Below are 17,594 nucleotides of genomic sequence, written 5' to 3'. Positions count from 1 at the left end.
TCTCCAAATGCTATGAATAGCCAGACATTACTTCTTACAGTCTGGATTACCAAATTTTACTAAAATCAGTCACAAGTCACAATAGCTTCCATGAAACACTAAAAACTGTCTTGGACTAGAAGACATAGCTTGCTTTGGTCTGCTCAAAAAACACAAACTGGATCTTTTATATGAAAATTATAGAGAGAAACCTTCTTGCCGGACATAAGGGAGAATTCTCTGACAATCAGAGTTGTTCCAGAACTGGAAAGGATAACCTGTGGGGTCAAGATTCCAATCCAGAGCCTGGAATGTCTTCCATTACTCAAGCTCCAGAGAAATTCTAGAAGTAGGTGCAAACCTGTTCTATCTGATCTCTAAAGAGCATTCTAATTATATGAATTTGTAATTGTTGTTTTCAAATTTGAATGTATTATAAAATAAAATGTGTTTTAAATATCTGCTAACTAGCCAGAGTGTTTATGTCTTATTTTCCTTTATTGATAAATTGTTAGCTCTCTCACTTTTATCAAACTGTAAAGCCAAATGTGAACAGCCACCAAAATAGGCAACTTCAAATAGTTTATGAACAATTATGTAAGGGAACAAGCAATGGGGAAGCACTTACAAAGAACTAGTTATGAGGGGCGCCTGGATGGCTCAGAAGCATCTGCCTTAGGCTCAGGTCATGATCCCAGGACCCTGGGGTGGAGCCCTGCATCGGGCTCCCTGCTCAGCAGGGAGTCTGCTTCTCCCTCTCTCTCTGCCTTCTGCTCCCCCTGTTTGTGCTCTTTCTCTGTCAAATAACTAAATAAAATCTTAAGAAAAAAAGAACCTGTTAAGAGCTCAGTACAAAGCAACATTTTAACCTGAAGTTCCTTAATATCTGAGCAGACTCTGTTCCTGTTAGATGGGTTCAAGAAGATGGCACTTTCATTGAAGTCTGGACTAGATGACCTCTGAGGCTTTCTAAGGAGAGCAGCAAACACTCACAGAGATATTACAATTCTTTTGGAGTTCAAAGAGTAGACATTAAATCTGACTTTTCAGCATCACACAAAAATACTCTTTCACTTCTGATCTTTGTAAGTCACAGTTGTGTGGAAAAAGCAGACATCCTGATGAAACTGAGGATTCACACCATCATTTTTTAACCTGTGCTGTCAGCCAGTGCTTGTTGGCTGACAGGGTTTGAGATCTTGCATTCTTGGAGCACCAGAGTGGAGGAGCACCTCATATAGCTCTAGCCACCACACACGCACTTGATAGCTATTAATTTCTGTTTCTTATGAGCACGTCAGTGAAATACCAAGTTTCCTCTGCTCTGGTAACACTCACTGAAATATATGAAGAAACAAGCTTTTAGAAAAGCTAGAGGGTGCTATTAACTGGCTGAGATATGCATCCAGATCAACTATTTGTGGTAACTAGTCTGAAGAGAACAAAGCTTCAGGGAGCTTCTGTCACAAAATGTTTGTCCTGTTCCCACAATGGGAACATTTCAAAATTGCTCTCTGCTGTTTATAAACAGATGACATGATTTCTCAGAGTCACGGCGGAGGTCTAATTACAAGCATGGATGTCATGACTGTGGGGACCAGCAAAGGAAAGATCATAGTGCAAATGAGTCAGAGAACTTCCTTTGAAAGATATTTGTAGATGCCTGGAAGTTTTTAGTGTATTTTTTTCTACCTTTCCCAAAACAATTTTCTCCAGGGATATTTGAGTTCTTGATTATATCCTATCCTGTGAAGCCAGCTATGAAGATAAGATGAGGTAAGCAGGCTTCAGACACCACATTTAACAGCCCCGATATCAGGTGAGAAATGTGTAACTCTGTGAACAGACTTCTTGTCTTGCCCTTTCTTGCTGTCAGTATTTATGCAATGAATAAATAACCCCCAACAAAAAGTGAGTTACCTTTTCACCTACAGCAACCTCCAAGGGCTTGTTATGGCAGCCCAAGAGCTAGTCCAGGGATCTGACCTTGGAAGTCTCTTCTCTTAATAGAACACTGAGTTCTATGCTGTGGCACCAAATCAAGGTAGGTAAAAAGAAAACAAGAAAAGAATTCCTCCCTGCTGGAGGTTTCTTTTCGGTTTTGCTTTTTTGTTTTTGTTCCCAAATCAGGGTACAAAAAAGTGGTCTCCTCTGAAAATTTTGCTTTTGCTTAGAAAAAATCTTAATGTAGTTATTTTATTCAGTAAAGATTCACATTCTGCTGTAACCCTGTTAGGGCTTATGAAGAGGCATTAAGACCATATCAGTTACCAGCCACCTGGCTCTCCAACCCCATGGTCTATACCAAGAGAACACTAGGAATAGGTAGCAAGACAGCCAAGAAGTCAGGGCCTTACAGTTTTTGTGCTTATTAGGAATACCAGATGGAGAGATGAAGGTGACTGCTCACCAGCACTACCACTCCCTAAATCAAGTGAAGAAGACTTTGAGAAAAATCCCTCATAAATTTGAGGGGGGTTTCTACAAGGAAAAACTGGCATCTCAATCCCTGCTGGAGAGTCTGCTCAGGCAATTGGCTTGCTCATCTCTTCCTGGGTCTAGGTCATCACAGAAAATAGATAGTATGTTTCAGCAGTAGGGCAGCTGGCAACAACATGCCATCAGATATGGCAAGGTTTTGTGATGCTCCTGGGAAGTGAGTGCTTAGCTTATCACAGGAAGAAGCTGAGCCTTTAGCAATCTTGCCTCCTGTCCTTGCCAGGGGCACAGGACCCCAAAAGGAGCCAACCACTGGTTACAGGTGTTGAAGGACTGGAAGATGTCAAGTAGAGCTGTACCGTGCATCCAGAGAACTGTGCAAGGTGGAGGCACACAGAGCCCTCTAAAGAACACTCAGGCACCCATCAGGAAAAGTCAGGAGTAATGGCCTGTGCTACTGCTTACACAGTATTAGCCAGAGATGCACACAACCAACAGAAAAGAGCTGTGACCAGGGTTCCAGTGAAGTAATGAAAACTTGTAAATTTTCTTATCATCCCTCTACCCTGTGGCCACCAAAGAGGAGAACATGAACAGTTTGTGTCCCTTTTTACATTCCAGTGTTGGAGTTGAATGATAAGCAAATGATGGACTATTCTAGGGCCTCTGAGCCATGGGCCAGACCTTCTTAAACTGATAAGACTCAAGTTTTAAACTGAACTGGGACTACTTTCTAAACACTCAAAAGTTTCAGGAACTTGATGTCTACTAGACATATCAAGGTACAGGAAAAGGACATCTGGTATAGAGCAGGTAGGGAGAGTGATCAGAAGATGTAAAACCATTTCGTGTTTACGTTCTAATGAGATGAGACTCCTTAGAAAGCTTTTACATGAATACATAATTCCCATGAAATTTTGCTTCCAGAATTGTTTCTCAATCTATAATGTTTAAAGACCTCTGGAACATCCAAATTAATCCACTACAGAGAGAATTCAAAATCTATTTTTTTCTGTAGAAGTTTACAATGATTATGATTTTAGTGGGCTGATACTTCAAGAAACACTGACTTAACGGGACAGTGAAACATGCAAAAGGATGAAACTGGACAATTTTCTTACCCCATACACAAAAATAAGCTCAGTATGGATTTAATGATTTTTTTTTTTTAATGATAGGCACGCAGTGAGAGAGAGAGAGGCAGAGACACAGGCAGAGGGAGAAGCAGGCTCCATGCACCGGGAGCCCGAGGTGGGATTCGATCCCGGGTCTCCAGGATCGCGCTCTGGGCCAAAGGCAGGCGCCAAACCGCTGCGCCACCCAGGGATCCCTCAGTATGGATTTAAAGACCTATGTGACACTAATTTCTCTGACATCAGACATAATATCTTTCTAGTTATGTCTCCCAAAGCAAGGGAAACAAAAGCAAAAACAAACAATTGGGACTACATCAAAATAAAAAGCTTCTGCACAACAGAGGAAACAACAAAACTAAAGACAACCTACTGAATGGGAGAAGATATTTGCAAGAAATGGATCTGATAAAGGGTGAGTATCCAAAATATATAAAGAATTTATACAGCTCAACACCCAAAAAACAAATAATCCAGTTTTTCAAAGTAGGCAGAAGACATGAACAGTCATTTCTCCAAAGAAGACATCCAGATGCCCAAGAGATGCTCAACATCACTCATCATCAGGAAAATGCAAGTCAAAACCACAATAAGATATCACCTCACACCTGTTAGAATGGGTAAAATAAAAAACACAAGAAACAACAGGTGTTGGCAAAAATGTGGGAAAAAGGAAGCCTCTTGCACTGCTGGTGAGAATGCAAACTGGTGTAGCCACGATGGAACACAGTATGAAGATTCTCCAAAAACTTAAAAATAGAATTACCAAATATCCAGTAATTCGACTACTAGGTATTACCCAAAGAATATGAAAACACTAATTCAAAAGGATACGTGCACTCATGTGTTTATTGTAGCACTATTTACAATAGCCATATTATGAAGTAGCCCAAGCTGTCCATTGGCAGATGAATGGATAAAGATGTGCTGCGTATATATTCAAGAGTATTACTCAGCCATAAAAGGAGTGAAATTTTGCCATTTGCAACAACATGGATGGATCTAGAGAGTATAATGCTAAGCGAAAAAGTTAGATACAGACAAATCTCATATGATTTCACACATATGTGGAATTTAAGAAACAGAACAATAAGCCAAGGAGTCTTGAATTCTTGGGCTGGTTTTTCTCCTCCCCCAAATCCTACTTCTCAAATTTTGGGGGGCGTACTTATGGGAGATAGAGGTTCTAGCTCTGGAATTACACCAACTGAAGCATGAATCGAGTGGCTACCATTTGTTAGCTCCTGATCCTGGGCAAATGATCTAATCTCTCTATGCCTACTCCATCTCTACTAAATGAGACACTAATAACATTTATAATTATTCAACAAAGTGGAGTTACTATGAAATTCAGATGAGAACACACTCTCCATCATTTAGCACAGTGCATATATTCTTAGTTTCTTCTATTATTACCACTGTCCCTACCACTGTTACTGTTACTCTGAACTCACAAAAATCACTTCGATGTCCCTCTCGTCTCTTTGACTTCCCTTCATTATCTACTTTCCTTTCCCTATTTTTCCCCCTTCCCTTGAACCGTCTAAATCATGTTGCCAGATATTCTCTCAAAGCATTCTGATACCACTTTTGGGTACCAGATACGTACTGCACTGTCATGACCTAAAATATTTAATATTCTCTCTGATAAAGAAGTCATTTGGCCAGCAATAGTAAGTGCACAACAATGTAAATCTACATAAATATTTCATTGTTTGAAATCTGTGTTAGTCTTGATACATCTCGGGAAGTCTTGGTAGAGGTGCCCTTAAACTTTTTTCCCCCACAGATAAGAAAGGACAATTATGATTATATGTCATACTACAATGATTATCTGGTTCTCCTGAAAATTAAAATGTCTCTTTAGATTAATAGATGGTTGTTCTGCAGCCATATTTGGGGGTCGACATGTGTCTGCAGCCAGTTTGCTGAAGTGGTTAGAGCACTTTGCCAAGGAAGAGAGCAGGGAGAAACTACAGACTTGTTTCTTATAACCCAAGAATATCTTTGGGGGGCTGTTTGAGAAGATAGGTAATTCAGGGGTGAGGCTGAGAGTATAAGTGTCTGAAATCAAATGATCTCAATGCCTATTAGACAAAAGATGTAGAAATGGTCACAAAAAAGGAAGAATATACATATATAGAATTGCTTGTCTCTCTTAGTCTTTAGACGAGAATGTGATCACAAGTTTTCTTTCTCTATTCGCAATTTGGCAGGCCTTATTGAAATGTTCAGATTTGTTAATATCAACCCTTTAAAAGATAAAAATATAAAATAAATCATGGAAATGAGAAACCAATTTTGTTAGAGAAAATTTGTCAAATAAGTATGTGTTATGGGCAAGATGTATAATCCGGATATTATGAGCAATTCTTAGTTTATGCCTAGGAATTCACTAGAAGCTATTTTTAACAGAGCTCAGATTTCTTCCTATGATACATCTTTTCCTCAGTTCACCCTTCTCCTTATCATGCTCAGTGTGCATAGATTTATATACTACATAATTATGGCATATTCTTAGGCACACACACAATATCAAGTCACTGCAGCAGACATTTTTTCTTCTCATTGAGAACAAAGTATTTCCTGCTTTATTAATATGGTAGCCCTCATTAACATTCTACTTTTTTGAAAAATGTTGTCAATTTCATCAGTCTTTTTGCTAAGCTTACAGCAAGTCTACCTCTTGATATTTCACACGCACACACGCATAGATACGTATATATGTATCTATGCACATACTTTTTTTATACGGAATAAGCTTTGACACAGGTTTGATTGTTACAGTTGAATTATAATGGATCTATAGAAAAATCAAAACTGGTTTTGGGGAAGGCCTTAAAAATTAGCATTCAAAAAGTTTTTTTCTCCTATTTTACTCCATATTACCTTCAGGAAACAAATGACATCTATTTGAGATAAAAATGCTGCTAAATATAACATACAATATTTAGTTTACGTATAAGTTTTATGTAAAAGGGAACTTCTGACATGAATATTCATTTCTTATCTCTGATATTCTATGTGAAAAATCAAACCCTGAAAAAATTAAGAGCCTCAGGGTCATGGCACAGCAGCACATCGAAGAAACCAGGTCTCTAATCTGGCCCCAGGCTCCGTTTAATCCATTGCTCAGTCTTTCCAATGACACGTTTTCTCAGACACTTGAAAAATATAGCTGTCATGAGACTTGTATGCTTGCTTGACAGAACAATTGTTTCGCTTTTTACTCTAGTTTAAATGGGTAATTTGACAGTCTGAGGAGTATATTGGTGTCTATCTGTCTAGTATCTACCTATCTATCGAGATAGTTCTAACTGAATTATCTGTGATTAGTTTTCCCTTTTGATTAGGATTATATCTCAAGATGACTGAATCCTAAATTTGACCCCTGCAGGAGGCTTTCAGATTTGCTTATATGCTAAAGTTTATCTCCACAGCAGACATTTGTTAAGATCTCTTGTAGTTGTTTGATGGGAGAAAAAACAGTCAATAGCCTTCAATAAAAGAAAGTCTGAAGGAAAAATCATTCAAAAAGCTTTGCAAGAGATGAGTTGCAGTGTATCAATGGCATCACAATGGAAGAATACAAGGGTCGTTGCAGGCTGTTTTCTAAAGATATAAAACTCGATAGACTTCCATTGAAATAGTCAACAGGATGTTGAACTTCCACAGGAAAGATATTGAAAATAACCGGGAAACATTATTCTGCCACAGTACTAAGTCACAAGACATCTGGATCTGTCATACCAAATAAGTTCATATCGTTGAAACACAGCAAAGTGTATGAAAGAACAGAAATTCTGAAGGAAAACCATACTTCTTAAACATAAAGGGATTGATTTGAGAGATTAGGCTTTACAGTCAGAAAAAGTTTTGACTCAGGAAAAGTTAAGATTTGCAATATGAATATGTAAAATGAATACATCAAAAGTCTTTTTGTCAGGATAAAAAAAATGGGAGGTATGAAAGTAATCATGTCTTGTAAATTATGGTATCAGAGGTCTGGGAAACATCCCTGAAAAGGGAAGGAAAGTAAATTTAGTAGGAATGAAAAAAAGTATTTCTTTACAGAATAAGTAGCTCACAGGGTGACATGGGCTGAAAATCTAAGCCAGTTCAAGAAGACTTGGGAAAAACTCCTGCATAGAGCTTCAATCTATCACCAGGAAAATTAACAGTATGAGGAACACGTTTGTAAGCCACACTCTTCTCCTCTGTTAAGTTGTTCAGTCTTGTTATATAAATCTAGAACTTCACAATGGAGGGGGACTGTGAAATGTTTGACATCTTACTTGGGCAGAGAGCAGTGTTAAGTGAGACAAGATAAAAGGTTCATTGATAAAATTATCAAATCGGACCTGGCCTTTTTGTCTATAGCACACTTTTGGTAAAAGGTTATAGCATTCCTACCTTGTTGTCTTTATCCTTCTCCCCACCCCCTACTCCACCCCCACACCCTGTCAAAAAAAAGACCAATTTTTCTCTGCCCTAACAATGACTGCCCCCTAGCACAGGACACTAGGACTCAATGGGACTCCAAATCTTTCATTTTATTGATGAAGATATTGAAAACCCCGAGAGGTTGTGACAACTCACAATATATTCAAATGCAATGCATTTTCTACAAGAGCCCAATAACATAGTGACTACCCCCTTATAATCACGAATCTAGTAAAACACTGCACTATTAGATGGGAGGTATTTAGAATTCATCAGCTTTGATGAATAATATACTGTTTTGACAGATATTTTATATTTGATGTAGAAAATTCTCTTTAAGCAAGAGGATCATTCATGTATATTTTTTATTCTAGAAAACTCTTTTAATCCTAAAAATTCCCAGATAAATTAACTCCCTGAAGTCAGATATCTTTAGGAAATGTTGCCTTATATTTCTCTAGGCTGGAATTTTAATTATCACAATTAAATGAGTATCTTATTTAACCATTCAGCTGTGGTTTGGATATGATTTCTAGCCAACTTTCAAGGAAAATTCTATTACAAGTTTTGCAAGTAGGAGGCAGCCAATGACTCTTAATTGTACGAGTTACTAAAGGCTTGAAATTTCTGAAAATTACCATTTTCTGACATTAAGCAACCTATCTTGTGGTTTATTATCTATCTAGTTCCTCTAGTAAAATTTAAACTTCATAAAGGTAAGGACTTTCTCCTTCTTCTTCTCCTTCTACTTTTGTATCACTATCGCCCTGCACTGTATGCGCTACATTGAAAGTACTCTACATGTTTTCATTAATTGCATACAGGAAAGTCTAGAAATACTATATTTGCATATGTGGCATTGTATTTATAGTATTTTTCAAAATTAAATATTCTGTATTTCACTTGGAATACCAGAATTTTTAGACATTCACATAAGTTACCCAAATGGAAACTTCAGCCTCCTCAATGCTTCTTTAAGAATTGTTTCCAAGATGGGACGCCTGGGTGGCTAGGCGGTTTAGCGTCTGCCTTTGGCCCAGAGCGTGATCTTGGAGTCCCTGGATCCAGTCCCACATTGGACTTCCTACATGGAGCCTGCTTCTCCCTCTGCCTGTCTCTGCCTCTCTCTGTCTCTGTGTCTCTTTAATAAATAAATAAAATCTTAAAAAAAATTGTTTCCAAGAAATTTTCTATGGAGATAACTCCATAAAGAACATATTCCTAATGTGAGATATTTCATTTAAATGAGAATAGGCAGGGTCCTTTTTCATATTGAATATCAACTGCAATGTCATAATCATTTTATGCAAAAAGGACACAGGTTATTTAAACCTTTGTTCTAATTTAAGCAAAATCACACTTTACACATGTCAGATTAATGAGAATCTGTTCTATTTTGCAGTTCACTTAAGAAGGTATTCATTTCCAGGACATTTGGAAAACATCAAATCTCTTTACTATGAACTTTCCTTATTGTCAGTACTTAGAGTATTCATAATCTTTACAATCGAAGAGTGTTATCTATCTCAGATTCAGATACAGTCAGTCCTTTTTTTTCCTGCCTTTTCCAGTAATTTTACAGTCTCACCAGTAGTTTTGACAGTTAAGCCAAACTGATCTTCTGAGACTGTGAATCATGAAATTTTCACATATTTCCAATTACTAAATGATGAGATGGATATACCAGAGAGGTTTAAGATGATGGGCTAAATTGAGAAAATGTGATTTCTCAGCAAACCACAGTAGGATAGAGGAAAGAATGATTAAAATGTAAATTTTAACTATGGCTTCCATAACAAGAAAGGAGGAAAACAAAGCTTTTAACCAGCTACTTTAAGGTTCTCTACCTTACCATGATTTGCTGAAGATCCCAAAACATTTTTCCTTCTTCGGAAAGAAGAGAGAGAGATTAGAGGATGTCCCAGTGTTTAATTTCCCCTTATTTTGACTAAATATATAATTTCAAAAACAAACTTAAATGGATTGATTTTAAAGAATGGTCATAGTTACTTTATGTATAGAATTACTAATTCTGCAGAGTGATTTCTATTTGTCTTTTAGAATGCGTACCTATTAAGAAAATTAGAACAATCAGCTATGTTGAGAGTCTTTAAAAGACAAGCATACAAACAAGCAAACAAACAAACCCAGAAAATCATTCATAGGATGTGAAGTCATTAAAATCAGGAATCCTAAAACCTATGGCTACATTTCATAGGCTGCATCTGGGGGCAAGTCCCCCACAACTTGCAATGTATTTATTTAGCTTTGGGGATCAGGTCTTGAAGCTACAGTAATCAGAACCTGCTTTAAATATTCCTACATCCAAGACTTTAATGAATATTCTTTACTGGGCAATGAAATTCCATGGCAGCAACACGGTTTTATTATATTTTCTATAGTAACACATTTACCCAGGACCCACGGTAATATCATCCACTCGACGATGGTTGGTGGTGGACCTTGCCTGTTCAAGTCTGACCTGTCGATGTGCTGAGAGGCAAGCAGCAGCAGGAACAAAAAAGTCAAATAGGACGCTGTATGGCAGATGAACTTGATAAATGGCTTTCTGATGAACAGTCCCAGTGGGCTTTTAGGAGCTATAAGGTAGCACACAGAGAAGACGGGAAAAAGAAGTCCTATTATGAAACATGTCACCATCTTCACCGCCCAGTGTCGTCTCCTCCAGCCTGGGAACTCATCGTACCAGCGAGACGCAAGCAGTTGTTGACAATTGGGTTGAGCAACAAACTAAACAGAAAGGAAGCGAAAAGGAAGAGTCAGTGTTACATGACGTGGCTTCAATTTATCAGTAAGACCACAGATTTATCTTTAAAGTCACCAGTCCTGCTTTACATGACTTTATACTGGGTGCCTGGCTGGCTTATTTGGTACAGTGTGTGACTCTTGATCTTGGGGTTAGGAGTCTGAGCCCCACTGTGGGTATAGAGATGACTTAAAAAAATAAAATCTAAAAAAAACAATCACTTTATAAACAATAATAAAAATCCTTTAAATCATTCTGTGAATAAAGCCCATTTATTTAACATTTTATACTCAAGGTATAGTGCTATGTGCTTAGCCAGACATAACAGAAATCATGGTTGTACTTGAGTAAGTAAAAATACAGCTGGAGAACAGGAATATTCATAGGATACACTGATAAGTGAGCAAAGTTGTGTACAAAGGCACTCACATATACATACATACATAAGAACTGCCATATATATATATTATACATTGCACAAGAAAAGATGTTAATAGTGGTTATTTCTTGGCTTACTGGTTATTTTCCGGTTATGACATTACATTAGATTTTCATTTTTATATTTCAGTATATTTTTAACATTTTCTATGATAAACACTACTTTCATCATCAGAAAAAGTAAATATACTTTTAATTGAGTTGGGGCAATAAAAAAACATACATGAAAGCATATTAGGATTACCACAATGTAAATCATCACAGCTGAATTTGGTGGAAATAAAACAAATACTTTGCCTAAGAATAATCAATTACCATATGCCAAACATTTCACAAACATTAACATCATTTTATCCTGACAACATGTTGGAGATATAGCATAGACCTCACTCTCTTTTAAGGATGAGGATAGAGGGTGTTATGAGAGGTTAGTAAATTTACTTAAGGATACATTTCTAGTAAATGATAAAATATTTGACCAACTGGTCCAGGATTTTTTTCTGCATGCTACCTTTCTCACTGGGACTCACAGCCAGGCATTATATAAATTCAAAGGAAGTTATTTCTTCCAGATGGAATGGTACAAGAATGCTTCCCAGTAGATGTGGGCTCTGAAGGGGCAGGTTTGTATAAACAGAGGAGAAGAGAAAGCAATTAAAGGCAAGGTATAAGGTATAGTGGAAGAGAGAGAACATACCCTAGCAGGAAATATTTAAGGGATGCCCTATGGGCAGACTGACTGTTATAGAAGCTTTAGTTTCTTGAAAGGAATTTAAGAAAATTCTGTTGGCATCATTTTTCTTCTTCAGCCTTAGCCTGTGTGGACTTTCTTTAGACAAGACTTTGCTCCTACTCTTTTTTGATGGTGAGCAAGCAAAGAATCCCAAAGTTCACATAAAGAGCTTTGATTATTACAAACTAAAAGCTGTTTGAGAGTAAAAGGAGAGAGAGGATGATTGACTAAAATATCAATTCAAACATATGGACTGGACATGAAATGATTTCTCATGCAACTATTTCTCATAACCTTGTCTTGGACACCCTACTCATCAAAGAACATAGTGAGCAAAGAAATGAGTAATTAAGTTGAATTAGATTTATAATAATGGGTTAAGTAAATACAGATAAAATAATACTGCATTTCTTTAAGAGTTGGATGATGTGGGCTATCTTTATTACTTTGTAAGTAATTGGTAAAATAGAATTTTATAATCCAAAGAATAGCTTTTAACACAGTCCTTGCCTATTTTTCTGGCCAAAGTCAGGTATTAGAAAGCTAAAAATAGAGTTCTTGCTGATATATCTGCAGAGTAATGGCAAAGAGTGATGTAAGTTATTAACAAGCCTTGTTCTTTTTAAGAGTTGCCCCTCCAACACACTACACAATCCTTCCCATTAGCATTTTATAAGCAAATCAGTCTATCATCTTCTTTCTGGTTTTTCATATAAAACACTCCTCATACTATTAGAACTTAGCACAACTAAAAGTCCTTAATAAAAGGGAGTTAAACTTAAGAAAATGCAAGATCTAACAAGCAGTTGCTATAATATCTCACTGATCCTCACAAATTAAAGAAATACAATAAGGGACTAAGTAGAATAACATATTTAAGGGGCACCTGGGTGACTCAGTCAGTTAAGCATCTGCTTTGGCTCAAGTCATGATCTCAGGTCGTGGGATTGAGCCCTACATCGGGTTCCCTGCTCAAAGGGGAGCCTGTTTCTCTCTCCTCACTGCTCATGCTCGCTATCTCTCTCTCTCTCTCTCTCAAATAAACAAAATCTTTAAAAACAAAAACATACTTAAAACTCGCAGAAGAGGTAAAAAAAAAAAAAAGGTATGTACTTTGTTCAACATGATCTGGGTAAATTCTAGAACTAATGACGTCTGCCCTTTCTGGCCAAAATCTCATTACAGCATGAGATACATCAGAACAACTGAATAAATAACTTTTTAAGGAGCATTTAAGGTTTGCCTAGAGAAATATTTCTATTGCCTAACACACACATATAGACTGTATTAAATTACCTACAGGAAGCAAATTATTTAGTCCTTCTAGAACACCTGTCATTGCCAAGCACTAGGCCAGCCTTAATTTTTACTAATGCTTTTTTCTTAAAAGTTTTTTTTTCTTTGATTATTGGAAAGTACACATATGTGCTTAGTAAACGAAGAGTGTACCTGATTTTCTACTAAACACAGACACAGTGAGGCTTATATAGAGATAAAGAACAAAGATAGGAGTACAAGAAGAGCAAGAGTGGGTGTATATAACATACAAGTTTCCCCAGATGTGGATATTATTTGACTACAAATCTGTAATAATCATAGGATTGAAATAACCCAAAAAGTATTCCTAAGAATCACTATAAATCTAAATGTCCTCACAATGGTTTTACATTCTCTTTCTACTACACTGTTCACTATATCTATACCCACATTCTCCAAATTGTATGCTATTAATTAATAGATTTTCATGAAAATAAAATGGGTTTCATAGTGGTTACCAAAATAAGGATTTAAAGAATTAAACCTCTATATTACACGATTTTTTAGTCTTTAATTGCCAACGTGGATTAAAACATTTCATTAACTCATGTGTCCCTTCTTCCTTCCATTCTTTTTTCTTTCCTTCATGCTTCACTGTGTACTTCATTTCTTCTTTGTCCCCTCCTTCCTGTCTTTCTTTCTCTTTTTCCATTCCTAGTGTCTCGGTTTATTTGGATTATTTAGAAGAACACTCCGCTTTACCCCAACTACTTCTGAAAGTCACCCTCAGAGAAGAGCCATCTTCTCTCCGACGCCTGCCACTGGCTCATTTCAACAAAGTACTTTCAAGATGGGTCATATATTGCCTGTGGCATCCTGGGAGCCCTTAGCTCCCACCTCCTCTACATCATCTTTCTATGGCACATTGAGTCACAGGAAGTACCTTCCCAGTACTGGGGGAAGTTGGGTAACTCTTCAGACACACTGTATTACAGCCTTTCTTCTCCCTACAGTTGTTGGCCAATTCTAGCACAACTCCTGCCATCACATTAAAATTCATATTAAAACATTAGGAACGTTCAAATTCACATTTGTGCCATGCATTTATAAAAGACACACACAAAAAGAAAATATTTCTATCCCTCCTTTCAATAACCTTTAAAAAAGTTTCAAAAGTCTGATCTCATGATTATTTATAGAATCACTGAGTCATGGAATTCAAAATATTAAAAAACTGTAAAGATTACTGAAACCTAATTTTTACAAATAAAGAGAGATTCAGTATTAATGATTTTAAAACTACTACTCAAAATATTAAAACACTCAATGCCATAAAGGAAACAAAAAAATGATCAAGAGAAAGGATAAAGCTACAAAGTAAAAACATAAAAAACCTAAACACTAAAACCAAAGAAACAGGAAACCTCACTGCTGCATGGGGAGGAATTAAATCTTAATTGGATATGGACATAATCAACAGAAGGGAGTTCCAAAATTAATGGAGCCCTAGTCATTAAAATAACAATTGAGCAGATTTACTTGGTATTTGTCCTTTCTTTATCTTTTTAGTTTTTAAATATTTTTTCTAGTTTAAAAGTTTGTATCCAAGATTCAGACTGCAGCCATATTCTCTATGCAAGCAAAATCTAAATTCTGGGGACTACCAGCCTGGCAACTTTATGCATCTTGGCTAAGTCGGATAGTTATATGACAGTCTGAGTTGAGTTGAGTCTCCAGACAGTTGAAACTTTTGAGTTGACTGTATCATAGTGATTTACATACAGGCAATCTGGTTTCCTTGCTTAAAAAGGACTACAGTTTCCTCTGGGTCTCAATGTTTGTTTCTGAGCAATTAAAAAAATAATCTATATCCTTTGGGGTTTTATTTCCTCTTCCCAGGAATGCTTTTCAATAGCTCATTTTGTAATACTGATAGCAGGCAGGGTTTAAGGATTATTTGTAGGCCAAGGAGCTTTAGGGAATTATTTTGTCCATAGCTAAAAAAACGCTTTCTTCAACTTCAATCCCTAATTTCCTTTACAGCTCCCAATGCCCTTTAACCATCTGGGCCTCTCCCTGTTTCTTAGAGATAGCTCTAGTGTTCCTAATTAAAGCCATTCTGGTCTCTTGGAGCAGAGCCATACTGCATAACTAATCAGACGCTGTTACTTTATTAATCAACATCGTTTTCACCTGGTCCTCTCTAATTTAATTAAACCAATAACATCATCTAGGAGTTGGACATTGGCTAGATAAATGGGGAGATGACTGAGATCTGTAAGAACCAGACATATTTGTCTTCTGAGAACTCAACATACGTTGGGGACTGATCATGTGACCAGTCTACCAGTTATTCTAATTTTTTCTATTTTTCTATTTTTTCTTTTTTCTTCACTTAAGGTCAGTCTTTTTTTTTTCTTTTTTTTTTTTTTTAAGATTTTATTTATTTACTCATGAGAGACACAGAGAGAGGCAGAGACACAGGCAGAGTGAGAAGTAGGCTCTCTGCAGGGAGATGCAGAGATTCGATCCCAGGATCCCAGGATCACCACCTGAACCAAAGACAAATACTCAACCACTGAGCCACCCAGGCCCCCCAACGTCAGTCTTTTTATTGAGGTTATGAACAGGCAAACTTAGTTCAGCGAAGATGCCTTTGCCATCAGATGCATAGAAGTCACACATCTAGCACATACTTTATGGTACAGATTAGGAACCTAATACAGAGCATTTTATTATGCATTAAAAAATAGAAAGTAAAGGAGGGATTGTACCAAAACGAAGTAGCCTGGGAAAAACTGAAGACAGGGAGCAGAATTTCAATGTTAAATCTGAAATAATAGGTAGAATTTTGATAGGCACAGCAGAAGGGCGAGGTATTTTAATTTAGACTTAACAGAATATCATGCTAGATACTTGAGGATAGAGACAGGTATGGTCAGATGAGCTATCCCCTGTGCTAAAAGGTCATTATCAATGGTGAATATGTCAGTGATAGAGTAATAAGGAAACCACAGCCATATTTGAGACATGGGTCTTTACTGAGGCGATGGTTGAGTCTAGTTCCTTGCTGCTCAGTGTGGGCTAAGGCCAGCAACATCGCCATCAACTGGAAGCTCACCAGAAGTGCAAAATCTTAGGCCCCACTTTGGACCTGCTGAATAGGACTGACATTTAACAGTGTGATTCCTAGGAATGTTAAAATTTGATAAACACTGGTTTACAGGATTTGGTGTCTAAGGAAGCTCTCTTTAGCTCCACTGTATCTGATAAACGCTCAAAGAGTACTTTTAATTTGGTGTAAATATATTTGATTACTTATAAATCCTAGGAGCAAGTTTATGTGTGAGGGAGTGGGTGTGCTTGGGTATATGGTGTGTGTATGTCTGCAGGACTTTGTTTTAAGCCAACTCCAGCTACGACTGGTATGAGAAGTTGGGTGAGGGGAATGAGCCACAGTGGAGAGTTCTCAAAATCGACTAAGCAGAAGAACTGCCTCCAGGCTTGTTAAAACCCATGTTCCTGAGCCTCACCTCAGTACTTCTGATTCAGTAGGTCCAAGGTGAGGCCCTAAACTTTGCATTTCTACCAAGTGGCCATGTGAGGCTGCTGTTGCTAGTCCAAGGACAAATGATAAGAACCACTGTTTCATAGAAGAAGACTTTTTGTGTAATATAGGCCAGTCCTCCACTTTTTCTATTTTTTGCTTTCCTTTAAGGTCAGTCCTCTTATTGAGATTATGAACAGGCAAATCTTGTTCATGAAGATGCCTTTCTTGTCAGGTGCATAGAAGTCACACATCTAGCGCATATTCTATGATGCAGATTAGTGTAATATCTAATTACAGAAATAAATACCAAAAAATTAAGGGAGTATTCCCCATCAAATCACTGAACTATTGTGTAGGTGGAAAAGCTAAACATAGTTCAATGGTAGCCAGAAGATAAGAGCTAACTAATTCACCATACAATTGCCTGGTATGTTCCTAGACCAGCATGAAACAGATCAGGACACAATGAATAGGAAAGACGTGAATAGATGGTGAAGAACCTGGATCAGAAAAGGAGAGAGGATTTCTTGGGATGCCTGGGTGGCTCAGAGGCTGAGTGTCTGCCTTTGGCCCAGGGTGTGATCCTGGAGTCCCAGGATCGAGTCCTGCATCAGGCTCCCTGCATGGAACCTGCTTCTCCCTCTGGCTATGTCTCTGCCTCTCTCTGTGTCTCTCATGAATAAATAAATAAAATCTTAAAAGAAAGGATTTCTCATACCTAGTTTCTGACAGATCTTTACCCTATGCATCATAATCTACCTTCAACATGACCCTAAAGTCAAATGGCAAATCATATTGTCAATATATTATATATATATGGATGTCGTAGGGATTAAGAGGATTTGAATCCTAGAT

General features: G+C 37.3%; 1 protein-coding gene across 2 annotated transcripts in view; it reads right to left on the bottom strand.

The window, feature by feature from the left end:
• Positions 1-17,594, bottom strand: part of TRPC4 (transient receptor potential cation channel subfamily C member 4) — a 208,621-nt gene that overhangs the window by 46,720 nt on the left and 144,307 nt on the right. For both annotated transcript variants that reach the window (XM_077867972.1, XM_077867973.1), the window contains exon 4: positions 10,409-10,745. In XM_077867972.1, coding sequence (XP_077724098.1) covers positions 10,409-10,745 — 337 coding nt within the window. The remainder of the gene's footprint in view (positions 1-10,408; positions 10,746-17,594) is intronic.

This window comes from Canis aureus, chromosome 24 (genome assembly GCF_053574225.1).
Source record: "Canis aureus isolate CA01 chromosome 24, VMU_Caureus_v.1.0, whole genome shotgun sequence".
NCBI classification, from domain to species: Eukaryota; Metazoa; Chordata; class Mammalia; order Carnivora; family Canidae; genus Canis; species Canis aureus.
Note: the sequence above shows the minus strand (reverse complement) of the source record. Positions and strands in the feature narration are given on the sequence as shown.